This window comes from Mustelus asterias, chromosome 13, assembly GCF_964213995.1.
Source record: "Mustelus asterias chromosome 13, sMusAst1.hap1.1, whole genome shotgun sequence".
Classification (NCBI taxonomy): domain Eukaryota; kingdom Metazoa; phylum Chordata; class Chondrichthyes; order Carcharhiniformes; family Triakidae; genus Mustelus; species Mustelus asterias.
In genome coordinates this window covers 700052-726162 of record NC_135813.1, presented here as the reverse complement: position 1 = coordinate 726162, position 26111 = coordinate 700052, and the positions used below count along the sequence as shown (strand labels likewise).

General features: G+C 45.9%; 1 protein-coding gene across 1 annotated transcript in view; it reads right to left on the bottom strand.

Moving 5' to 3' along the window:
- The window catches only part of ttc16 (tetratricopeptide repeat domain 16), a 183780-nt gene that overhangs the window by 13752 nt on the left and 143917 nt on the right, over nucleotides 1–26111 (bottom strand). The window contains exons 15-16 of the mRNA XM_078226122.1: nucleotides 12520–12675; nucleotides 1217–1387 (exon numbers count right to left, since the gene is read on the bottom strand). Of these exons, the coding sequence (XP_078082248.1) occupies nucleotides 1217–1387; nucleotides 12520–12675 (327 nt within the window). The remainder of the gene's footprint in view (nucleotides 1–1216; nucleotides 1388–12519; nucleotides 12676–26111) is intronic.

The following is a 26111-nucleotide window of genomic DNA, read 5'->3' as shown; positions in this document are numbered from 1 at the left end:
TCTACTTTGGTAGCAAAAACAGGAAGGCATCCTGAATGGCTATAAATTGAGAGAGGGGAATGTGCAATGATACCTGGGTGTTCTCATACACCAGTCACTGAAGGCAAGCATGCAGGTGCGGCAGGCTGTAAAAAAGGCAAATGGTATGTTGGCTGTCATAGTGAGAGGATGCATACAGGAGCAGGGATGTTTTGCTGCAATTATACAGGACCTTGACGAGGTCACTCAAGCAATGTGTGCAGTTTTGGTCTCTATCTGAGGAAGAATGTTCTTGCTCTGGAGGGAGTGCAGCGAAGGCTTACCAGACTGATTCTGGAGATGGCAGGACTGATGTATGAGGAGATTGAGTTGGTTAGGATTATTCGTTGCAGTGGAAAGAGGAGCAGGGAATCTCAGAAACCTATAAAATTCTAACAAGACTAGACTGAGTAGATGCAGAGAAGATGTTCCCGATGGGAAGTCCAGAACCAGGGGTCAGTTGAAGGATATGGAGTAAACTGTTTAGGACAGAGGATAAATTTCTTCATCCAGCGTGGTCAGTCTGTGGAATTTGCTACCACGGAAAGAAGTTGAGGCCAAAACATTGCACGTTTTCAAGAAGGACTTAGACTTAGCTCTCAGGGTGAAGAGGATCAGAGGAAGATACAGGGAAAAGCAAGTTCAGGCTATTGAGTTGGATGCTGAGCGATGATCATAATGATGAATGGCAGAGCAGGCTCTAAGGGCCGAAAGGCCTACTCCTACTCCTGCTTTAAAATAGATGTAAGGGGCAAGCTTTTCACACAAAGGGTGGTGAATGTCTAGAACGCGCTGCCGGAGGAGGTGGTGGTGGAAGCAGATTCTATAACAATGTTCAAGAGGCATCTGGATAGATACATGAATAGGCAGGGAAGAGAGGGACAGGGACCACATAGAGGCCAAAACAATATTAGATTAGAGAGGCAGCTGTGTCAGCACAAACTTGGTGGGTCGAAGGGCCAGTTCCTGTGCTGTAGCGTTCTTTGTTCTTTAGTCACCTTACTTATATTCAAAAGTTTATAACATTGGTACAAAACCAAACCTGCTTCCTAACAATGCCAACTTGGTAATGTGAGTAGACCATAGAACGCAGTGAAGATTTATATACTTTTAAAGTGTAATGCTGTTTATATACGCAAAGCACATACGGTTTATTTCTAAAAAAAAAACACAATGAAAAGCTTATTTCTTTACTCACTCGTTCCCAATCCTGGGCCAGCCAGTGAGGTGAACAATCTTTGGCTCCACATGGATGTATTGCATGGGGTTTTGACTGAGAGTCACACTGTGATTCAGGCATTACCCTGCCTTCTGAGTTCTTGCAGTACACGTGTCTTATCATTCTTCCTAGTCCACAAGGCCCTGAGCACTATGCAAATACAAAGAGGAGAAATTATGCAATATCAACATTAATGAAGCTTTTGATGATCATACTTCAAACCCTTCCAACTATATCTATTTCAGAGTTAACACAATGGGTAATGAATACCTTGGTGCACTGCTTGTAAGTAGTTACTGTACAAGGAAGCCAAAATATAAAAGATGTCATAAAGCTCAAATACTAATAGATGTTGTTCATATAACATTCCCCAAACAAGAACATGCAATTAGTTGGTATCTTTATTATTAAACACATCCCACGTCATTTGATAGCAACAATAGATTGGTTAATAGATTAAGAGGGATGACCTAAAACCCAGTTAAATAGGTTATGTTTAGAGAAGGCTTTAAACATGGAGAAGTGGAAGGATTTAAGAAGGGCATTCCTGAAAAAAAGGGCCATTGCTTGATCACCAATGGTAGGAAAAATAGAAATATATAAAAAGGTCAGAGTTAGAGGACTAAAGGTCCTGGGAAGGATTTTAGGATAAACAGGATTCAGGAGCGCAGGTGGGTCATTAAAGAATAATGGCATAAACTGCAGAAAAGATTTTAAATTTAATATGTAAAAGGCATGGCGTAAATGTTCCATCCCAGTAATTTCCAGTTGGCTAGTGAAGTAGATTTCTCAGCACCAACAGGAGACCTTGATCTCAATGCAAGGCCAGCAGGTGGAAAATAAATGCCTCAGGGCAAGCCACATTCAACATTTAATATGTGGCATGGTCAATCCATGGACCTGGAAACACATAGGTCAGCATTGGATCCATTCTGGGAGACGGTCCATGCTTGGGAACAGGTCCCCCTTTTCCCAAATTCCCCTCCACGCGATTTTCAAATTTACTGATGACACCACCGTAGTGGTCGGATCTCAAACAATGACGAGACAGAGTACAGGAATGAGATAGAGAATCTGGTGAACTGGTGTGGCAACAATAATCTCTCCCTCAATGTCAACAAAATGAAGGAGATTGTCATCGACTTCAGGAAGTGTAGTGGAGAACATGCCCCTGTCTACATCAATGGAAGTCATGATGTGAAGATGCTGGCGTTGGACTGGGGTAAACACAGTAAGAAGTTTAACAACACCAGGTTAAAGTCCAACAGGTTTATTTGGTAGCAAAAGCCACAAGCTTTCGGAGCCTTAAGTTCCTTCTTCAGGTGAGTGGGAATTCTGTTCACAAACAGGGCAAATAAAGACACAAACTCAATTTACAGAATAATGGTTGGAATATAATGAATAATGGCAGCCTTCACAACACACGACAGTGCAGAGTCGCTGAGCAGAAACTGATAGCCAAGTTCTGCACACATGAGGACGGCCTCAACCAGAATATTGGGTTCATGTCACACTATCTGTAACCCCCACAGCTTGCCTGGACTTGCAGAATCTCACTGGCTGTCCTGTCTGGAGACAATACACATCTCTTTAACCTGTCTTAATGCTCTCTCCACTCACATTGTTTGTACCTTTAAGACTTGATTAGTTGTAAGGATTCGCATTCCAACCATTATTCTGTAAATTGAGTTTGTGTCTTTATATACCCTGTTTGTGAACAGAATTCCCACTCACCTGAAGAAGGAGCTTAAGGCTCTGAAAGCTTGTGGCTTTTGCTACCAAATAAACCTGTTGGACTTTAACCTGGTGTTGTTAAACTTCTTACTACATCAATGGGGACAAAGTAGAAATGGTCTAAAGCATCAAGGTTTTTGGTGTCCAGATCACCAACAACCTGTCCTGGCCCCCCCCCACCATGCCGACACTATAGTTAAGAAAGCCCACCAACGCCTTTCCTTTCTCAGAAGACTAGGGAAATTTGGCATGTCAGCTACAGCTCTCACCAACGTTTACAGATGCACCATTGAAAGCATTCTTTCTGGTTGTATCACAGCTTGGTGTGGCTCCTGCTCTGCCCAAGACCACAAGAAACTACAAAAGGTCGTGAATGCAGCCCAATCCATCACGCAAACCAGCCTCCCATCCATTGACTTGGTCTACACTTTCCGCTGCCTCGGCAAAGCAGCCAGCATAATTAAGGACTCCATGCACCCCGGACATTCTCTCTTCCACCTTCTTCCATTGGGAAAAAGATACAAAAGCCTGAGGTCACGTACCAACCGACTCAAGAACAGCTTCTTCCCTGCTGCTGTCAGACTTTTGAATGGACCTACCTCGCACTAAGTTGATCTTTCTCTGCATCCCAGCTATGATTGTAACACTACATCCTCTCATTTCCTTCTTTATGAACGGTATGCTTTGTCTGTATAGTGCGCAAGAAACAATACTTTTCACTGTATACTAATACATGTGACAATAATAAATCAAATCAAAACCTTCTCGGAAAAGGTGAACCACTTTTGAGGTTTTTGTAGAGCCTACCAGAGTGTGCCTTTTCATCCAGTTTCCACCAAAATAAATACTCCTCTCTGGCAGCCCACTTGCCCATGGGCTGATTTCACCTCTGCTGCTATTTGACCTGCTGTATGGAAGGCCAAGACCAAAACGATTTCTTAGCTGCTCTCACTGTGTGGGTTAGATGGCGAACAAGGGAGTTCCGTATACTCAAAGGCATCATCACTACCACCCCCTTCCCTACAGGTCATACCCTCCTCTTAATCCTCAACCCTGACCCCCTTGCTGGGATCTGCTGATTCCCCGGACTTACATAAAGTCCCAGTAATGGCCACTGCTTGAACCCAACGTTGCTGGGACTCCAGAGCTGTCGGCAGCTCTCTGAAGCAGGAATTCCTCCCCAGATGGGGGCAGAAGGTTTAATGTTAAATACTTAATGCTACTCCCAGCATGAAATGGCTGCAGGGCAGTTGGCTTGTGGGTGGGAGGCTTGATGATCGATTTTTCAGGCAGCTGGGGTTGGGATGTGTGTTTGTATGGGTTACAGAGAGGGTAAATAGGGAGTCTTGTTAAATCCAACCCCAAAAGTTACAGCCAAAAGTTCTGCTTTCCCTCACAGAGTAGATTCCCAAAATCTTTCAGATTAGATCCCATCGCATACTATCTAGAAGAGGGGAGCTTTCCCCCCCAATGTCCTGGCCATCAACCTAGAAACTGATGACTGGCCATTATCACATTGCCATTTATGGGATCTTGCTGTGTGCCAAGTGGCTGCCATGCTTCCCGTACAATAACAGTTACTACACTTAAAAGTACTTCATTGGCTGTAAAGTGCTTTGGTATGTCCGGAGATATTTACAGGGAACAAGGAAATGGCAGAAGAATTACACATAATTTGCATCAGTCTTTACATTAGAAGATACTATGAGCATCCGTCCATTAATACTAAAGAATACAGGGGAAAAAATTAAGCACCATCTATAGAGAAGTAGCATTCGACAAACTAGTGAGGCTAAAGGCAGATATGTCCCATGGCTGTGATGGCTTGCATCCTAGGATCCTAAAAGTAGCTGCTACAGAGATAGTGGATGGATTGGATTCTGGAGAAATACTAGAGGATTAGAAAACTGCCAATGTAACACCCTATTCAAAAAAAAGGGGGGGGGGTAAAATGTGAGTAACTATAGGCTAATTGGGCTAGCATCCATTGTTGGAATCAATTATAAAATAATAGCAGCACATTTGGAAAATCATATGCCAGAATTCTCCGGTCATGCACTGCCAGCAAGAATGGAGAATTTACTGCTTTGCCAAATCTCTGACTGCAGCAGGACTGGAAAATTCCAGCTGCATGCGAGGTTGGAGAATTCCAGCCATAATCTAATCAAGCAGAGTCAGAATAGCTTCATGAAAGGAAAATTGTGTTTGACTAATTTTTGTGAGTGTTTCAAGGAAGTCTTAACCAGAATGGATAGAAGGGAAACCAATAGATGTGTTGTATTTAGACTTCCAGAAGGCATTTGACAAGGTATCTCACAAAAGGTCAAGTCATAAGATAAGAGCCTATGGTGTTGGAGGTAGTTGGTATGGATAGAAAATAGACTAATGGGCAGGAAACAACAAACGGGGATAAGGGGTTCTTTTTCAGATTGATGACCTGTAACCAAAGGGGTCCAACAGGGATCAGTTGGAACTGCAACCGTTAACAATATGGAGGAAGGAAGTGAATGCACCGTAGCCAAATTTGCAGATGACACAAACATAGGTGGAAAGGCAAGTTGCAAGAGGGATGCAGTTTACAAAGAGATATTGATAGATTAATTAAGTGGGCAAAAAGTTGGTAATTGCATGTAAATGGTAAAATGTGAAGTTATTCATTTTGGAAGGGGGAAACAAAAGTACAGAGTATTATTTAAATGGAGAAAAACTGCAGAAAGCTGTAACGCAAAAAAAAGCTAGCACAGGTGCAGGAGGTAATCAGGAAGGCAAATGAAATGTTAGCCCTTATTTCAAGGTGGTAGGAGTACATAGAACATAGAACAGTACAGCACAGAACAGGCTCTTCGGCCCACGATGTTGTGCCAAGCTTTATCTGAAACCAAGATCAAGCTATCCCACTCCCTATCATCCTGGTGTGCTCCATGTGCCTATCCAATAACCGCTTAAATGTTCCTAAAGTGTCTGACTCCACTATCACTGCAGGCAGTCCATTCCACACCCCAACCACTCTCTGCGTAAAGAACCTACCTCTGATATCCTTCCTATATCTCCCACCATGAACCCTATAGTTATGCTCCCTTGTAATAGCTCCATCCACCCGAGGAAATAGTCTTTGAGTACGAGAGTAGGGAAGTCTTGCTGGAACTGTCCAAGCTATTGGTGAGACCACATCTGGTACTGCGAGCAGTTTTGGTCCTCTTATTTAAGGAAAGCTATTATTACATTGGAGACAGTTGAGAGAAGGATCACTTGGTTGATCCCTGGTATGGAGCGATTGTCTTATGAGAATCATAGAACCTCTACTGTGCAGAAGGGGACATTTGGCTCATGTGCACTGAGTCTCAGACAGAGCATCTTACCCAGGCCGCAAGCCTCATAACCTCATGTATTTACTCCACTAATCTATACATCTTGGGACACTAAGGAGCAATTTAGCATGGCCAATCCTCCTAACCTGCACACCTGTGGACTGTGGGAGGAAATCATAGCACCCAGAGGAAACCCAGGCAGCCAATGGGGGAAAACATGTAAACTCCACACAGACAGTAACTAAAGGCTGGAATCGAACCCAGGTCCCTGGCACTGTGAGGCAGCAGTGCTAACCACTATGCCACCCATGGAAAGGTTAAACAGGTTGGGACTCTACTCATTTGAACTCAGAAAAATGAGAGGTGACCTCATTGAAACATACAGGATTTTTAAGGGGGACAAGATAAATACTGAGGATGTTTCCCTCATGGGAAAGTCTAGGACCAGAGGGCATAGTCTCAGAATAAAGGGGCACAGTTTAAACCTGAGAGAAGGAATTGCCAACTTGGCACTGCCCAAGAGGCAAAGTACCAATGCGGAGGGGGCATCTTGGCACTGCCCACCAGGCAGTGCCAAGGGTGCGGGGCAATCAGTCGGGGTGGGGGGGTCCTGCTTCCACTCTGCATTTGGGTTGAGTGATGGAGGGAGGCCAGCGATCGGGGCTGGGGGTGGGGGTGCGGAGGGCATGTTTGGAGGGCAAGCGATTGGGCAGTGGGGGGGTGGAAGAGGGAAGGTGGGGGGTGCAGCACAGGGCCGGCGCTGCGGGTCATGAGAGAATTCACGTACAGGAGCAGGGATGTCTTGCTGCTATTATACAAAGCCTTAACAAGGCCACATCTGGAATCTATGTGCAGTTTTGGTCTCCTTATGTGAGGAAGGATGTTCTTGCCATAGAGGAAGTGCAAAGAATGTTTACCAGACTGATTCCCTGGGACGGCAGAACTGACGTACGAGGAGCGATCGAGTCAGTCAGGATTATATTCACTTGAGTTTAGAAGAATGAGGGGGATCTCATAGAAACTTATAAAATTCTAACGGGACTGGATGCAGGAAGTTCCCAATGTTAGGGGTGTCCAGAAGCAGGGGTCATACTGTAAGCATACGGGGTAAACCTTTTAGGACTGAGATGAGGAGAAATTTCTTCACCCAGAGAGCGGTTAGCACTACTGCCTCACTGTGCCAGGGACCTGGGTTCGATTCCAGCCTTTGGTTACTGTCTGTGTGGAGTTTGCATGTTCTCCCTTGGCTGCCTGGGTTTCTTCCGGGTTCTATGGCTTCCTCCCACAGTCCAACAGTGTGCAGGTTAGGAGGATGGGCCATGGTAAATTGCACCTTAGTGTCCAAAGATGTGTAGATTAGTGGGATAAATACATGGGGTTATGGGGCTTAGGGCCTGTGTAAGATGCTCTGTCTGAGACTTGGTGCAGATTGGGAGGCTGGCAGTGTGCAGCTACTGCACATGCGTCAATCCCCTCTGACAGATTGGCGCATGCACAGTGGTGGCACGCTCAGCACTATGCTGCCGGCCTCTCCAGCAGGAATAGGTCCTGCCCCCAGCTTTTGGGACTGATTCACAGAGTGTAGGAAACTCCCACTGAAAGAAACAGCACGATTTACTCTGGTTTTTACGTGAATTCGACACCTAGAATTCTTTTTTGGGAGAATTGTGTATAATTAAGACGGAAATAGATTTTGATCACAGAAACACAGAAAATAGGAAGAGGAGGAGGTCACTTGGCCTTCAAGTCTCCACCACCATTCATTATGATCATGGCTGATCATCCAACTGAGTAACCTGATCCCACCTTCCCTCCACATCCTCAGATCCCCATTGCCCCAAGTGCTATATCTAACTATTTCTTGAGAGCATATGTTTTGGCCTCAACTGCTTTCTGTGATAGAAAATTCCAAAGGCTTACCACTCTGGGTGAAGAAATTTCTCCTCAGCTCAGTCCTAAAAGATTTACCCCGTATGCTTACATTATGATTCCTGCTCTGAACACCCCTAACATTGGGAACTTCCTTCCTGCATCCAGTCCTGTTAGAATTTTATAAGTTACTGAGATCCACCTCATTCTTCTAAAACTCCAGTGAATAGAATCCTAACTGACTCAATCGCTCCTCATATGTCAGTTCTGCCATCCCAGGGAATCAGTCTGGTAAACCTTCTCTGCACTCCTATGGCCAGAACATCCTTCCTCAGATAAGGAAACCAAAACTGCACACAATATTCCAGATGTGGACTCAAGGCCCTGTATAATTGCAACAAGACATCCCTGCTCCTGTACGTGAATCCTCTCACTATGAAGGTCAACTAACCATCTGCCTTCCTTATAGCCTCCTGCACCTGCAAGCTTACCTTCAGGGACTGGTCTTGTTGCACATTCAGATAATAATCTGTCTTCCTGTTTTTGCTACCAAAGTGGATAACCTCACATTTATCCAAATTTTACTGCATCTGCCATTTATTCGTGCACTCACTGAAGTATCTGTATAGAATCATAGCATCATGCAGTGCAAGAGGCGGCCATTCGAACCTTGAGTCTACAGCCATGTCCTATCTCCATGTATTTACCCTAGCTAGTCCTTCTGACACTAAGGGGCAATTTAGCATGGCCAATCCACCTAACCTGCACATCTTTGGAGTGTGGGAGGAAACCGGAGCACCCGGAGGAAACCCACACAGACACAGGGAGAACGTGCAAACTCCACACAGTCAGTGACCCAAACCGGGAATCGAACCCAGGACCCTGGCGCTGTGAGGCAGCAGCCCTAACCACTGTGCCATGGTTAGTAAGTTTGCAGATGACACCAACATTGGTGGTGTAGTGGATAGTGAAGGAAGTTATCTCCGATTGCAAAAGGATCTTGATCAATTGGACCAGTGGGCTGATGAATGGGAGATGGAGTTTAATTTAGACAAATGCAAGGTGATGCATTTTGGTAGACTGAATCAGGGCAGGACTTACTCAGTTAATGTATGGCGTTGGGAAGAGTTACAGAACAAAGAGATCGAAGGGTACATGTTCATAGCTCCTTGAAAGTGGAGTCACAGGTGGACAGAGTGGTGAAGAAGACATTCAGCATGCTTGGTTTCATTGGTCAGAACAGGAGTTGGGATGTCTTGAAGTTGTACAAGACATTGGTAAGGCCACACTTGGAACACAGTGTGCAATTCTGGTCACCCTATTATAGAAAGGATATTATTAAACTAGAAAGAGTGCAGAAAAGTTTTACTAGGATGCTACCGGGACTTGATGGTTTGAGTTACAAGGAGAGGCTGGATACTCTGGGATTTGTAGAAGGCCGAGGGGTGATCTTATAGAGGCCTATAAAATAATGAGGAACACACATCAGCTAGATAGTCAATATATTTTCCCAAAGGTAGGGGAGTCTAAAACTAAAGGGCATAGGTTTAAGGAGAGAGGGAAGAGATACAAAAAAAGTGTCCAGAGGGGCAACTGTTTTCACACAGAGGGTGGCGAATGTCTGGAACAAGCTGCCAGAGGTAGTAGTAGAGGCAGGTACAATTTTGTCTTTTAAAAAGCATTTAGACAGTTACATGGGTATAGAGGGATATGGGCCAAATGCAGACAATTGGGATTAGCTTAGGGGTTTAAAAAAAAAGGACGGCATGGACAAGTTGGGCTGAAGGGCCCGTTTCCATGCTGTAAACCTCTGACTCTATGGGGAACATTCCTCCCTCATCTGCCTGCCCAGTCCCATTAGGATTTTGTATGTTTCTATGAGATCCCCTCTCATTCTTCTAAATTCCAGTGTGTACAAGCCCAGTCGATCCAGTTTTTCTCCATATGTCAGTCCTGCCATTCGGGAAAATCAGTCTGATGAACCTTCGCTGAACTCCCTCAATAGCAAGAACGTCCTTCCTCAGACTAGGAGCCAAAAACTGCACACAATACCCAAGGTGTGGCCTCACCAAGGCCCTGTATAACTGCAGCGAGACATCCCCACTGCTATACTCAAATCCTTTTGCTATGAAGGCCAGCATGCCATTAGCTTTCCTCACTGCCTGCTGTACCTGTATGCCAACCTTTAGCGACTGTTCCACCATGACACCCAAGTCACATTGCACTTCCCCTTTTCCTAAACTGCCATTCAGATAATAATCTTCCTTCCTGTTTTTGCAGGACCTCACATTTATCCACACTATATTGCATTTATCAAGTATCTGCCCACTCAGCCTGTCCAAGTCACCCTGTGGCCTCTTGGCATCCTCTCAATGTGGCACACATTACCACCCAGCTTAGTGTCATCTGCAAATCTGGAGATATTGCATTAAATTCCTTTGTCTTAATCATTAATGTATATTGTGAATAGCTGGGGTCCCAGCACTGAACAGCCACTGCCTGCCATCCGAAAAGGACCCTGTATTCCCCCTCTCTGCCAACTACTTCACTATCCATGTCAATACATTACCCCAATACCATGTGCTTTAAATTTGCTCACTGATCTCCTGTGTGGGATCTTATCAAAAGCCTTTTGGAAGTCCAGATACACAGCATCCACTGGTTCATCCTTGTCCACTCTACTGGTCATATCCTCAATATTTCAGAAGATTTCCTTTAGTGGATCCATGCTGACTTGGACTGATCCTGTTATCGCTTTCCAAATGCTCAGTTATTATTTCCTTAATAATTGACTTCAGCATTTTCCCCACCGCTGAAGTCAGGTTAACCAGTCTATAATTCCCAGTTTTCTCTCTCTTCTTCCTTTTTAAAAAGTGGGGTTACATTAGCTACCCTCCAATCCATTGGAACTCTTCCAGAATGCTGGAAAATGATCACCAATGCGTCCACTATTTCTGGAGCCACTTCCTTAATTACTTGGGGATGCAGAGCATCAGGCCTGGGGACTTTTTGGTTTTTAATCCCAGCAATTTTCCCCAATACAATTTCCTGACTAATAAGGATTTATTTCAGTTCCTCCTTCATGCTAGGCCCTCCATCCCCTAGTATTTCTGGAAGGTTATTTGTGTCCTCCTTAGTGAAGACAGATCCAAAGTATTTGTTCAGCTGGTCTGCCATCTCTTTGTTGCCCATTTTGAACTCACCTGATTCTAACTGTAATGTGGCTCTAACTCTAAAATTTGGCTTCACCAATCTTTTTCTCTTCATATATCTATAGAAATGTCTATGGAGGTTTCCTGTCTGCCAACCAGTTTTTTTATTCATCTTAATACACTACTGCCAAGGGAGCCTAGGGTTTTGGGAAAAAGGCAGGAAAGTGACACTGTGATGAATGCTGAATCAGTCATAATCTTATTGAATGACAGAGCACGCTCAAGGGGCCAAATGGCCTATTACGGTTTTATAAAACTTGAAAGGCACTGTGTACGTTCAAGTTTTTTTAAGGCAAAGTGAAAAAAATTATTTGGCAAATTCATTTCTAAGTTTAAGTTCATTTACTAATGTCACAAGTAGGCTTATATTAACACTGAAATGAAGTTACTGTGAAAATCCCCTAGTCACCCCATTCCGGCACCTGTTCAGGTATCCTGAGGGTTAATTTAGCATGGCCAATCCACCTAACCAGCACGTCTTTTGGACTGTGGGAGGAAACCCATCGCATTCAGAGGAAACCCACTCAGACACAGAGAGAATGCGCAGACAGTGACCCAAGTCGGGAATCAAATCTGGGTCCCTGGTGCTGTGAGGCAGCAGTGCTAACCACTGTGCCATCATGCTGCCCACTGAATTGTTACCGTGTATATATTTTTGACATAAATTACTTATTACATTTCTTCGAATGATTTATTTAATAAATCATTCAATGCCAATTTTAAAAAGACAATTAACCATTAATATTACTGAGAAAAATGATCTAATACATTATTTTGTATCTGTCTTTGTACTATAACAGTCACTACCTTTACCTTATTATCCTTGCTGCCACTGGGATGATGTAGCTAATATTATGACAGCTACATTCTTACATACTCCTTACTGGGGTGAGGTTAGGATGCAAATTAAGTTTTAATCTCTTATCCAGATTCAGGACGTTTGCATTTATTGTTTTTTGTTAAAAGGGATGGTGTTGCTTATAAAGTGTAAGCGTGGAGAAGTTGCCAGCCTAAAAGCTGTCTCTTTGACTTTCATTTCTTAAGTTGCAAGACCGCTCATATAAACAAGGATAAAGGATAAATTGAGGACAAAGCCGAAAGTGTGGATACTGCATAGAAAAAAAAACAGTTGTTTCACCTGTTCTACAGTTAGACTTACCGGACCCCAGTCTGAAACAGTCCACTGTCGATCACAAGGCGGTCCAACACAATCTTTCTGAGATGGTGGCTTTGTTTTCTCATCACACAACCACTCTTCCTTTGAGCATCTCACTTCCCTGGTCACTGTAACTCGTTCTGCACACGTTGCTGTACACTGAAAAAGAAAATACATTTGTGTATGAACTCTGCACAGATTGTGTTTATATATCTAAAAGGACTTCATTCTGTTCAGGAAGCCAACAGTTCCTGGGGATTCGTCACACCTTGACGCCATTATTTTCTTCATTAGTGTTGTATTGCTTATGTTATTGTGATGAATCCCTAATTCAGTATCAGTTTCCTGGTGATGTTTGGCATCCTGATCTCTTCTTGGCTGTAAATATCAACTTGACGCAAAGTCATTATTTAACATGTCTGTCATTTGCTTATTTTCATTGACAATACATGGGACCCAAAATGCTTTTTTCTTGAATATAAATGTAAAACGTAGTGAGAATTTTGACATCCCTTGCAAGTATATTTTCATGATCCATTTTTTAGCTCTCACTCTCGGTTTTGCCATATTTTTCTTTTAATTTTATATGTTGTCTTATCTCTTTAGTTGCCTGGTTGATTTGTCTGGCAAGTAGAGAACCTTAGTCCCACTCCACTGCCTTTTCACTACAGCACTGGAAACACCTTTTGAAAGGCGATTCTTTTTTGAACACCTTCCCACTATACCTCTGAATAATTACTCCAAGATCCCTCTGAGCTACCAAGTGTCTTGCCATTCGTTAAATATACCCTCACCTTGTTTCATCTTCCAAAGTGCATCACCTTGGCCTGATCAGGGTTAAATACCATCTTTTTCACTATTAATCACCTTACCAATCTTGATGTCGTCTGCAAACTTGCTTAACATTCCCTCCATATAATTTATGTATACGACAAACAATAAGTATTCCAATATTGATTTTTGTGGTATGCCACTGGACACCGGCATCCAGTCGTTCCAACAGCCTTCTACCACTACCTTTGTGTCCTATTACTTAGCCAGTTTCTGATCCATCTTGCAAAGTTTCCCCCACATTCCACGTGCTTTAACCTTCTCAATCAGTCTCCCGTGTGGGACCTTGTCAAAAGCTTTGCTAACATTCACATGAACTACATCAACTGAACTACCCTCATCCACATACTGGATCACATTTTTGAAAAATTCTAACAAATGTGTTAGGCGTGACCTCCCCTGTCTGACGATGGAACTAAACGGAACAGCTCTGTCATAGAGCAATACACAGTGGCCAGGATTCTCTCAGCCCCCTGCACTGCTCAGGCAGCACAGCAGGCCTGGAGACAACAGCGGGAGACCTTTCGCGAGGTTCGCGACCAGCTGGATGCCGGTCGTGAGACTCCCAGGTGCTTTTTTTAAAAAACACAATCAGCTCCGTGCCGGAAATCGGCGTGGAGCTGATCATGTTGGAATTTGAATTTTACTATTATTAACAGGCCTGGGACAGTATTCTCCAGGCCTGCTAGCGTCTCCCCCACCAGGAGTGGTTCCCACCAGCAGGGTTTACAACTGCTCCTCATTAACAGGGAACAAGCAGACTCACCCCGCTGGTGGGGACAGAGGCCATTGAGTCCCCCCCCACCAACAAACCCCCAGAAGTCAGGGGCATGGGGTGCCCTGGCACCTCCCAAGGGGCAAACTGGCACTCTGCACTGGGATTGGTGGGAGAGGGAGGGAGGGCAGCGATCGGGGTGGTGGTGGTTGCGCTGGGGGGGGGGGGGGGGGGGGGGGAGAGGAGGAGGAGGAAAGAGAGAGAGAGAGAGCACGAGAGGGGAAGTGCACTAATTTGAAGCATGAATCAGTTTGACTCTGTGCAACACAGTGTCAAAGATTCATTCAGGTAAGTACACCCAAAAAGACATTGGGGAAATTCTCCCATTTTCCCACCCTTTGTTTTGTTTTGGGATAACCCCGGCCAACACGATGGAACAAATGGCCTGCTTCTGCTGTGCTAAACACCATTTTAATGACGGTGTTATTGCGAGTACTGGATGCAAGCAGACGGGGCAGCAGAGGAGAAGGGCCCAGCTATCAAATCATTCAACATCCATAAAAAAAGTCAATGGAGAGGATTCTTAGAGACAGGATGTATGTGCATTTAGAACGGAACAATCTCATTAGTGACAGACAGCATGGTTTTGTAAGAGGGAGGTCGTGCCGTACAAATTTGGTGGAGTTTTTTGAGGAAGTGACAAAAACGGTTGATGAAGGAAGGGCCGTGGATGTCGTCTATATGGATTTCAGTAAGGCATTTGACAAAGTCCCACATGGCAGGTTGGTTAAGAAGGTTAAGGCTCATGGGATACAAGGAGAACTGGCTTGGCCATAGGAGACAGAGGGTAGTGGTCGAAGGGTCTTTTTCCGGCTGGAGGTCTGCGACCAGTGGTGTTCCGCAGGGCTCTGTACTGGGGCCTGTGCTATTTGTGATATATATAAATGATTTGGAAGAAGGTGTAACTGGTGTAATCAGCAAGTTTGCGGATGACACGAAGATGGTTGGACTTGCGGATAGCGAAGAGCATTGTCGGGCAATACAGCAGGATATAGATAGGCTGGAAAATTGGGCGGAGAAGTGGCAGATGGAGTTTAATCCGGATAAATGCGAAGTGATGCATTTTGGAAGAAATAATGTAGGGAGGAGTTATACAATAAATGGCAGAGTCATCAGGAGTATAGAAACAGAGGGTCCTAGATGTGCAAGTCCACAAATCCTTGAAGGTGGCAACACAGGTGGAGAAGGTGGTGAAGAAGGCATATGGTATGCTTGCCTTTATAGGACGGGGTATAGAGTATAAAAGCTGGAGTCTGATGATGCAGCTGTATAGAACGCTGGTTAGGCCACATTTGGAGTACTGCGTCCAGTTCTGGTCGCCGCACTACCAGAAGGACGTGGAGGCGTTAGAGAGAGTGCAGAGAAGGTTTACCAGGATGTTGCCTGGTATGGAGGGTCTTAGCTATGAGGAGAGATTGGGTAAACTGGGGTTGTTCTCCCTGGAAAGACGGAGAATGAGGGGAGATCTAATAGAGGTGTACAAGATTATGAAGGGGATAGATAGGGTGGACGGTGGGAAGCTTTTTCCCAGGTCGGAGGTGACGATCACGAGGGGTCACGGGCTCAAGGTGAGAGGGGCAAAGTATAACTCAGATATCAGAGGGATGTTTTTTTACACAGAGGGTGGTGGGGGCCTGGAATGCGCTGCCAAGTAGGGTGGTGGAGGCAGGCACGTGACATCGTTTAAGACTTACCTGGATAGTCACATGAGCAGCCTGGGAATGGAGGGATACAAACGATTGGTCTAGTTGGACCAATGAGCGGCACAGGTTTGGAGGGCCGAAGGGCCTGTTTCCTGTGCTGTACTGTTCTTTGTTCTTTGAATCACTATTGTGCATTCCATTAGTGCCTGTCTTCAATTTGCCTTTTGCTGGCCTAGTCATCATACCCAGTCTTACCCTAGTAACTGCAGCATGGACAGCAGAAAGTTGCTGGCATGCATTGTGTGTGTGTGTGTGTGTGTGAGGTGAAGAAAGACTGCGGATGGCCTTGAAGACGGGCTGCTTGTCATGATGGCAGGCTTGAAGGGCCTGGTGGCCTACTCCTATTTCTTGTATTCTTGCCATGTGCCTTGCTGCTCAACAGGCATCAGCAAGTTACTAGTGGAATGGCAGTGGTGAGAACACAAATCTTATTTTTCACAGACAGAGGGCAGCAGGCTCTTGCTTCATGCACAGCCACTGCCATTCCCCGGGGCAGCCTCAGAAATCCTTGTAATCAGTTGGAGTGCTGGAGCATTGGGAAAGCCTGGTTAATCCTATAAGCACTGCTTCTGCATCATGGTGACAGCATTCTGAGCCTGTTGGACAATAAACTGAGCCTGCATTTCTACAGGCTGTGTTTACTGCAGCACTCGGACAGGCGACAGATGTTGCATCATGGTTGCATCCACAAGTGTTCTCATGAGGTTGATGATCACTTCCACATTGGGAAGGATGGTCTCTGAGTGTTGTGCAAAGCGATATGCCAAGTTGGCGCCAGATTCCTTGCTCTACCACCTGCAAGTTCCCCTCCAAGCCACTCACAAAGAACAAAGAACAGTACAGCACAGGAAACAGGCCCTTCGGCCCTCCAACCTGTGATGCTCATTGGTTCAACTCGACCATTTGTTTGTATCGCTCCATTCCCAGACTGCTCATGTGACTATCCAGGTAAGTCTTAAACGAAGTGTCTGCGTGTCTGCCTCCACCACCCTACTTGGCACTGCATTCCAGGACCCCACCACTCTAAAAAAACATCCCTCTGATATCTGAGTTATACCTCGCCCCTCTCACCTCGAGCCCGTGACCCCTCGTGATCGTCACCTCCGACCTGGGGAAAAAGCTTCCCACTGTTCACCCTATCTATACCCTTCATAATTTTGTACACCTCTATTAGATCTCCCCTCATTCTCCATCTTTCCAGGGAGAACAAGCCCAGTTTACGCAATCTCTCCTCATAGCTCAGACCCTCCATACCAGGCAACATCCTGGTAAACTTTCTCTGCACTCTACCAGAAGAACGTGGAGGCTTTAGGGAGTGTGGCGACCAGAACTGGACGCAGTACTCCAAATTTGGCCTAACCAGCATTCTATACAGCTGCAACATCAGACTCCAGCTTTTATACTCTACACCCCGTCCTATAAAGGCAAGCATACCATATGCCTTCTTCACCACCTTCTCCACCTGTGCTGCCATCTTCAAGGATTTGTGGACTTGCACACCTAGGTCCTTCTGTGTTTCTATACTCTTGATGGCTGCCATTTATTGTATAACTCCTCCCTACATTAGTTCTTCCAAAATGCATCACTTCGCATTTATCTGGATTAAATTCCATCTGCCATTTCTCCGCCAATTTTCCAGCCTATCTATATCCTGCTGTATTGTCCAACAATGTTCATTGTTATCTGCAAGTCCAGCCATCTTCGTGTCATCCACAAACTTGCTGATAACACCAGTCACACCTTCTTCCAAATCATTTATATATATCACAAATAGCAGAGGTCGCAGTACAGAGCCCTGCGGAACACCACTGGTAGTCATGATGTGGAAATGCCGGCGTTGGACTGGGGTAAACACAGACGAAGACGAAGGAGCAGCGCTCTGAAAGCTAGTGACGTTTGCTACCAAATAAACCCGTTGGACTTTAACCTGGTGTTGTTAGACTCCTTACTGTGAACACCACTGGTCACAGACCTCCAGCCGGAAAAAGACCCTTCGACTGCTACCCTCTGTCTCCTGTGGCCAAGCCAGTTCTCTACCCATCTAGCCACCTCTCCTTGTATCCCATGAGCCTTAACCTTCTTAACCTACCTACCATGAGGGACTTTGTCAAATGCCTTACCTGAAATCCATATAGACGACATCCACGGCCCTTCCTTCGTCAACCGTTTGTCACTTCCTCAAAAAATCTCCACCAAATTTGTAAGGCACGACCTCCCTCTTACAAAACCATGCTGTCTGTCACTAATGAGATTGTTCCGTTCTAAATGCGCATACATCCTGTCTTTAAGAATCCTCTCCAACAACTTCCTTACCACGGACGTCAAGCTCACTGACCTATAATTACCCGGGTTATCCCTGCTACCCTTCTTAAATAACGGTACCACATTCGCTATCCTCCAATCCTCAGGGGCCTCACCTGTGTCCAATGAAGAGATAAAGATTTCGGTCAGAGGCCCAGCAATTACATCTCTTGTCTCCTTGAGCAGTCTAGGATAAATGCCATCAGGCCCTGGGGATTTGTCAGTTTTAATGTTACCTAAAAAAACCTAACACTTCCTCCCTTGTAATAGAGATTCTCTCTAACGGGTCAACATCTCCCTCTGAGACACTCCCAGTCAACAAGTCCCTCTCCTTTGTGAATACCGATGCAAAGTATTCATTTAGGATCTCCGCTATTCCCTTGGGTTCTAAGCATAATTCCTCTCCTTTGTCCCCGAGAGGTCCGACTTTTTCCCTGACAACTCTTTTGTTCCTAACATATGAATAAAATGCCTTAGGATTCTCCTTAATCCTGTCTGCAAAGAACATTTCGTGACCTCTTTTTGCCCTTCTAACTCCCCGTTTTGAGTTCTTTCCTACTCTCTCTGTATTCCTCCAGAGCTGCATCTGTTTTCAGTTGCCTGGACCCAACGTACGCCTCTCTTTTCTTTTAGAACATAGAACATAGAACATAGAAAGTCACAGCACAAACAGGCCCTTCGGCCCACAAGTTGCGCCGATCACATCCCCACCTCTAGGCCTATCTATAGCCCTCAATCCCATTAAATCCCATGTACTCATCCAGAAGTCTCTTAAAAGACCCCAACGAGTTTGCCTCCACCACCACCGACGTCAGCCGATTCCACTCACCTACCACCCTCTGAGTGAAAAACTTACCCCTGACATCCCCCCTGTACCTACCCCCCAGCACCTTAAACCTGTGTCCTCTCGTAGCAACCATTTCAGCCCTTGGAAATAGCCTCTGAGAGTCCACCCTATCCAGACCCCTCAACATCTTGTAAACCTCTATCAGGTCACCTCTCATCCTTCGTCTCTCCAGGGAGAAGAGACCAAGCTCCCTCAACCTATCCTCATAAGGCATGCCCCCCAATCCAGGCAACATCCTTGTAAATCTCCTCTGCACCCTTTCAATGGCTTCAACATCTTTCCTGTAATGAGGTGACCAGAACTGCGCGCAGTACTCCAAGTGGGGTCTAACCAGGGTCCTATAAAGCTGCAGCATTATCTCCCGACTCCTAAACTCAATCCCTCGATTAATGAAGGCTAGTACGCCATACGCCTTCTTGACCGCATCCTCCACCTGCGAGGCCGATTTAAGAGTCCTATGGACCCGGACCCCAAGGTCCTTCTGATCCTCTACACTGCTAAGAATGGTACCCTTCATTTTATACTGCTGCTCCATCCCATTGGATCTGCCAAAATGGATCACTACACACTTATCCGGGTTGAAGTCCATCTGCCACTTCTCCGCCCAGTCTTGCATTCTATCTATGTCTCGCTGCAACTTCTGACATCCCTCCAAACTATCCACAACACCACCTACCTTGGTGTCGTCAGCAAACTTACCAACCCATCCCTCCACTTCCTCATCCAGGTCATTTATGAAAATGACAAACAGCAAGGGTCCCAGAACAGATCCCTGGGGCACTCCACTGGTCACTGACCTCCATGCAGAGAAAGACCCCTCCACAGCCACTCTCTGCCTTCTGCAGGCAAGCCAGTTCTGGATCCACAAGGCAACAGCCCCTTGGATCCCATGCCCTCTCACTTTCTCAAGAAGTCTTGCATGGGGGACCTTATCGAACGCTTTGCTGAAGTCCATATAGACCACATCCACCGCTCTTCCTTCGTCAATGTGCTTGGTCACATTTTCAAAGAACTCAACCAGGCTCGTAAGGCACGACCTGCCCCTGACAAAGCCGTGCTGACTACTTTTGATCATACTAAACTTCTCTAGATGATCATAAATCCTGTCTCTCAGGATCCTCTCCATCAACTTACCAACCACTGAGGTTAGACTCACCGGTCGGTAATTTCCCGGGCTGTCCCTGTTCCCTTTCTTGAATATAGGGACCACATCCGCAATCCTCCAATCCTCCGGAACCTCTCCCGTCTCCATCGACGATGCAAAGATCATCGCCAAAGGCTCCGCAATCTCCTCCCTCGCCTCCCACAGTAACCTGGGGTACATCCCATCCGGTCCCGGCGACTTACCAACCTTGATGCCATTCAATAGTTCCAACAAATCCTCTTTCTTTATGTCCACATGCTCGATCCTTTCTGTCCTCCGCAATCCAGCAGTACAACCACCCAGATCCCTTTCCACCGTGAATACCGAGGTAAAGTATTCATTAAGCACCTCCGCCATTTCTAACGGTTCCGCACAAACTTTTCCCCCTTCACCTTTTAAGGGTCCTATGCCTTCACATCTCATCCTTTTACTCTTGACATATTTGTAGAAAGCCTTGGGATTCTCCTTAATCTTACCCGCCAAGGTCTTCTCATGACCCCTTCTCGCTCTCCTAATTTCCTTCTTAAGCTCCTTCCTACATCGCGTATACTCCTCTAAATCCTTAACACCTCCTAGCTCTCTGAACCTTCTGTACGCCTCTCTTTTCTTATTTACCAGGTTCATCACAACCTTCGTGCACCACGGTTCCCGTACCCTACCAACACCCCCCTGTCTCATCGGAACGTTGTCATGCAGAGCTCCAGACAAACATTCCTTGAAAATCCTCCACTTTCCTTCGGTACTTTTCCCCAAGAATGCCTCCTTCCAATTTACCCGTCTAATTTCCTCCCTGATGACACTGTATTTCCCTTTACTCCAGAGAAACACTTTCCTAGCCTGCCTGACCCTATCTCTTTCCAATGCTATCGTGAAGGAGATAGAATTATGATCGCTATCCCCAAGATGTTCACCCACCGAGAGATCCTCCACCTGTCCAGGTTCATTAGCCAGCACCAGATCAAGAACAGCCTCTCCTCTAGTAGGCTTATCCACATACTGTGTCAGGAAACTCTCCTGGACACACCTAACAAACTCCTCTCCATCCAAACCCCTAGCCCTAGGGATATTCCAATCTATGTTTGGGAAATTAAAATCTCCCATCACGACAACTCTGTTATTCCTACATCTCTCCAGGATCTGTTTCCCCATCTGCTCCTCAACATCTCTGTTACTATTGGGCGGCCTATAGAAAACACCCAGCAAAGTTACCGACCCCTTCCTATTCCTAACCTCCACCCACAGAGATTCCGTAGTCAGTCCCTCCACGGCGTCCACCTTCTCTACAGCCGTGACACTATCCCTGATCAACAGTGCCACTCCCCCCCCTCTCTTGCCTCCCTCCCTGTCCTTCCTGAAACATCTAAAACCTGGCACCTGAAGCACCCAGTCCTGTCCCTGAGACATCCAAGTCTCCGTAATGGCCACCACATCACAATTCGAAGCAGCAATCCACGCTCCAAGCTCATCCACTTTATTCACTACACTCCTGGCATTAAAATAGACACATCTCAGACCTTCAGCCTGAGCACTTCCCTTCTCCCTCACTCGTCTAACCTCCCTCTTACCCTGTCTACATTCCTTATCTATTTGCGAGCTAACCTCCTCGCTCTCAGTCCCCTCATTTCGATTCCCTCCCCCCAACCTTTCTAGTTTTTGATCAGATCCTCAATTTCCCTGGTTATCCACGGCTCTCGGATCCTACCTTTCCTATCCTTCCTTTTTACAGGCACATGCCTGTCCTGCAGCCTTATCAACTGTTCCTTAAAAGACTCCCACATGCCAGACGTGGGCTTACCCCTGAACAGCCTCTCACAATCAACAACCACCAATTCCTGCCTAATCCGGCTATAGTTAGCCTTCCCCCAATTTAGCACCCCACCCTTAGGACAACACTCGTCCTTGTCCATTACTATCCTAAAGTTAAGAGAGTTGTGGTCACTATTTGCCACATGTTCCCCTACCGAAACTTTGACGACCTGACCGGGCTCATTTCCCAGAACTAGATCCAGTATTATCCCCTCTCCAGTTGGGCTATCTACATACTGTTCCAAAGAACCTTGCAGTACGCACTTTACAAATCCAAACTTGGAAATATTTTGCCATTCCTTTGCAATCACGGGGTTAAAATCCTGGAATTTCCTCCCTAATAGCATTGTGGGTCAACCCACAGCATGTGGACTGCAGCATTTCAGGAAGGCAACTCACCCTATCTTCTCAAGAGCAACTAGGGATGGGACAATAAATGCTGGCCCATGTCCCATGAATGAATTTTTAAAAAAGGTGGGTGGCAGTCTCAGTTATCTGAAAGGAAGATTATTCATTATAACCAGCATCTCCCACCCTATAAATTATGAAAGGATATTGCAGAGTGTGGGGGATACCAGGATAAAGCTATGAGTATATAGTATAATGGTGTTTCATGAAGGACAGGGAGGGAGGCAAGAGAGGGGGTGGAGTGGCACTGCTGATCAGGGATAGTGTCACAGCTGTAGAGAAGGTGTATGCTGTGGAGGGATTATCTACAGAGTCTCTGTGGGTGGAAGTTCAGAGTGGGAAGGGACCGGTCACTTTGCTGGGAGTTTTCTATAGGCCGCCCAATAGTAACAGGGAGGTGGAGGAGCAGATAGGGAAACAGATCCTTGAGAGATGCAGTAATAGCAGAGTTGTTGTGATGGGAGACTTTAATTTCCCAAACATAGATTGGAATATCCCTAGGGTAAGGGGATTGGATGGGGAGGAGTTCGTTAGGTATGTTCAGGAGGGTTTCCTAACACAGCATGTGGACAAGCCTACAAGAGGGGAGGCTGTACTTGATTTGATACTGACCAATGAACCTGGACAGGTGTCAGATCTCTCAGTGGAAGAGCATCTTGGGGATAGCGATCATAACTCCATCTCCTTTATGCTTGCATTGGAAAAAAAGAGAGGATCAGGCAAGCTAGGAAAGTGTTTATATGGAGTAAGGGGAAATATGAAGACATTAGACAGCAAATTAGAGGAGTAAATTGGAAGGAGGTATTCTCGGGGAAATGTACTGAAGAGAGGTGGCAGTTTTTCAAGGAATGTCTGTCTCGAGTTCTACAGGACAACGTTCCGAGCAGACAGGGAGGTGTTGGTCGGTTAAATGAACCGTGGTGCACGAAAGCCGTGCGGGACCTAGTCGAGAAGAAAAGGAAAGTGTACAAAAGGCTCAGAGAGCTTGGCGAAGATAGGGATTTAGAAGAGTATACGGCTTGTAGGAAGGGACTAAAGGAGGAAATTAGGAGAGCCAGAAGGGGTCACGAGAAGGCCCTGGCAGGTAGGATTAAGGAGAACCCTAAGGCATTCTATAAATATGTGAAGAGTAAAAGGATGAGACGTGAAGGAATAGGGCCTATAAAAGGTAAAGGCGGGAAAGTCTGTACGGAACCAGTAGAAATGGCAGAGGTGCTCAATGAGTATTTTGCCTCGGTTTTCACAGAGGAGAAGGACCTGGGTGGATGTACTGCGGGCGTGCGGTGGACTGAAAGGATTGAGTATGTGGACTTTAAGAAAGAGGTTGTGCTAGAATCTTTGAATGGTATCAAGATAGATAAGTCGCCGGGTCCGGATGGGATGTACCCCAGGTTACTGTGGGAGGCGAGGGAAGAGATTGCAGAGCCTCTGGCGATGATCTTTGCGTCGTCGATGGAGACGGGAGGTGTGCCACAGGATTGCGGATGTGGTTCCCATTTTCAAGAAGGGGAATAGGGATAGCCCAGGAAATTACTGACCGGTGAGTCTAACCTCAGTGGTTGGTAAACTGATGGAGAAGATCCTGAGGGACAGGATATATGAGCATTTAGAGAGATTTAGTATGCTCAAGAATACTCAGCATGGCTTTGTCAAGGGCAGATCGTGCCTTACGGGCCTGGTGGAGTTCTTCGAAAAATGTGACTAAACACATTGACGAAGGGAAGGCGGTAGGTGTGGTTTATATGGATTTTAGCAAGGCGTTCGATAAGGTCCCCCATGCAAGGCTTCTAGAAAAAGTGAGAGGGCATGGGATCCAAGGGGCTGCTGCCCTGTGGATCCAGAACTGCCTTGCCCAAAGGAGGGAGAGAGTGGGTATAGATGGGTCTTTTTCTAAATGGAGGTCGGTCACCAGTGGTGTGCCCCAGGAATCTGTTCTGGGACCCTTGCTGTTTGTCATCTTCATAAATGTCCTGGATGAGGAAGTGGAGGGATGGGTTGGTAAGTTTGCCCACGACACGAAGGTTGGTGGGGTTGTGGATAGTCTGGAGGGATGTCAGAAGCTACAGAGGGACATAGATAGGATGCAAGACTGGGCGGATAAGTGGCAGATGGACTTCAACCCAGATAAATGCGTCGTGGTCCATTTTGGTAGGTCAAACGGGATGAAGGAGTACAATATAAAAGGGAAAGACTCTTAGTCGTAGAAATCGTAGAAACCCTACAGCACAGAAAGAGGCCATTCGGCCTATTGAGTCTGCACCGACCACAATCCCACCCAGGCCCTACCCCCATATCCCTACATATTTACCCACTAATCCCTCTAACTTACGCATCTCAGGACACTAAGGGCAATTTTAGCATGGCTTATCAACCTAACCCGCACATCTTTGGACTGTGGGAGGAAACCGGAGCACCCGGAGAAAACTCACGCAGACACGAGGAGAATGTGCAAACTCCACACAGACAGTGACCCAAGCCGGGAATCGAACCCAGGTCCCTGGAGCTGTGAAGCAGCAGTGCTAACCACTGTGCTACCGTGCCGCTATCTGTAGAAGAGCTGTAGAAGATCAGAAGGGCCTTGGGGTCCGGGTCCATAGGACTCTGAAATTGGCCCCGCAGGTGGAGGAGGTGGTTAAGAAGGTGTATGGTGTGCTGGCCTTTATCAATCGAGGGATTGAGTTTAGGAGTCCGGGGATAATGATGCAGCTATATAAGACCCTCGTCAGACCCCACCTGGAGTACTGTGCTCAGTTCTGGTCGCCTCATTACAGGAAGGATGTGGAAAAGATTGAAAGGGTGCAGAGGAGATTTACAAGGATGTTGCCTGGATTGAGTGGCATGCCTTAGGAGGATAGGCTGAGGGAGCTCGGTCTTTTCTCCTTGGAGAGACGTAGGATGAGAGGAGACCTAATAGAGTTATATAAGATGTTGAGAGGCATAGATCGGGTGGACTCTCAGAGGCTTTTTCCCAGGGTGGAAATGGCTGCTACGAGAGGACACAGGTTTCAGGTGCTGGGGGGTAGGTACAGGGGAGTTGTTAGGGGTAAGTTTTTCACAGAGGGTGGTGGGCGAGTGGAATCGGCTGCCGTCAGTGGTGGTGGAGGCGAACTCAATAGGGTCTTTTAAGAGACTCCTGAATGAGTACATGGAGCTTAATAGGATGGAGGGTTATAGGTAGGTCTAGAAGGTAGGGATGTGTTCGGCACAACTTGTGGGCCGAAGGGCCTGTTTGTGCTGTAGTTTTTCTACGTCCTATGTTCTAATGATAGACACCCTTACTTACAGGATAACAGAGACAGAACCACATAGCTTATGGAAAACCCAGCTCTGACAAAGGGTCATCTAGACTCAAAACGTTGGCTCTATTCTTTCCCCAGAGATGCTGTCAGATCTGCTGAGATTTTCTAGCATTTTCTGTTTTTGTTCAGCATCCGCACTTTGTTTTTATCTGATGGAAAACTTTGTGGGAGGAAATCAGGCAAGTGGAGCCTAAATATTTGAACTAAGAGTCCCATACCTTTCTGATTGTATCCAACTTGGCTCAAAGTAAAAAGTCCAGAATTCCACTGGGATACATTCCATCATAATTCTATGCCAATTCTGAAGATAAGGAGACTTCTCACTGATCCGTGAGTAAATTATATTTTTACGTGCTGCAAATGTTAGCATATTGTATAGCCTCGTCCCATTAGCAATAATATTTTTATCTGGGAGATCCAGAATTAAAAGCAAAAGGATCAAAGAAGCCGCATCCTCTCAAGTTCATTAAGGATATTGAGT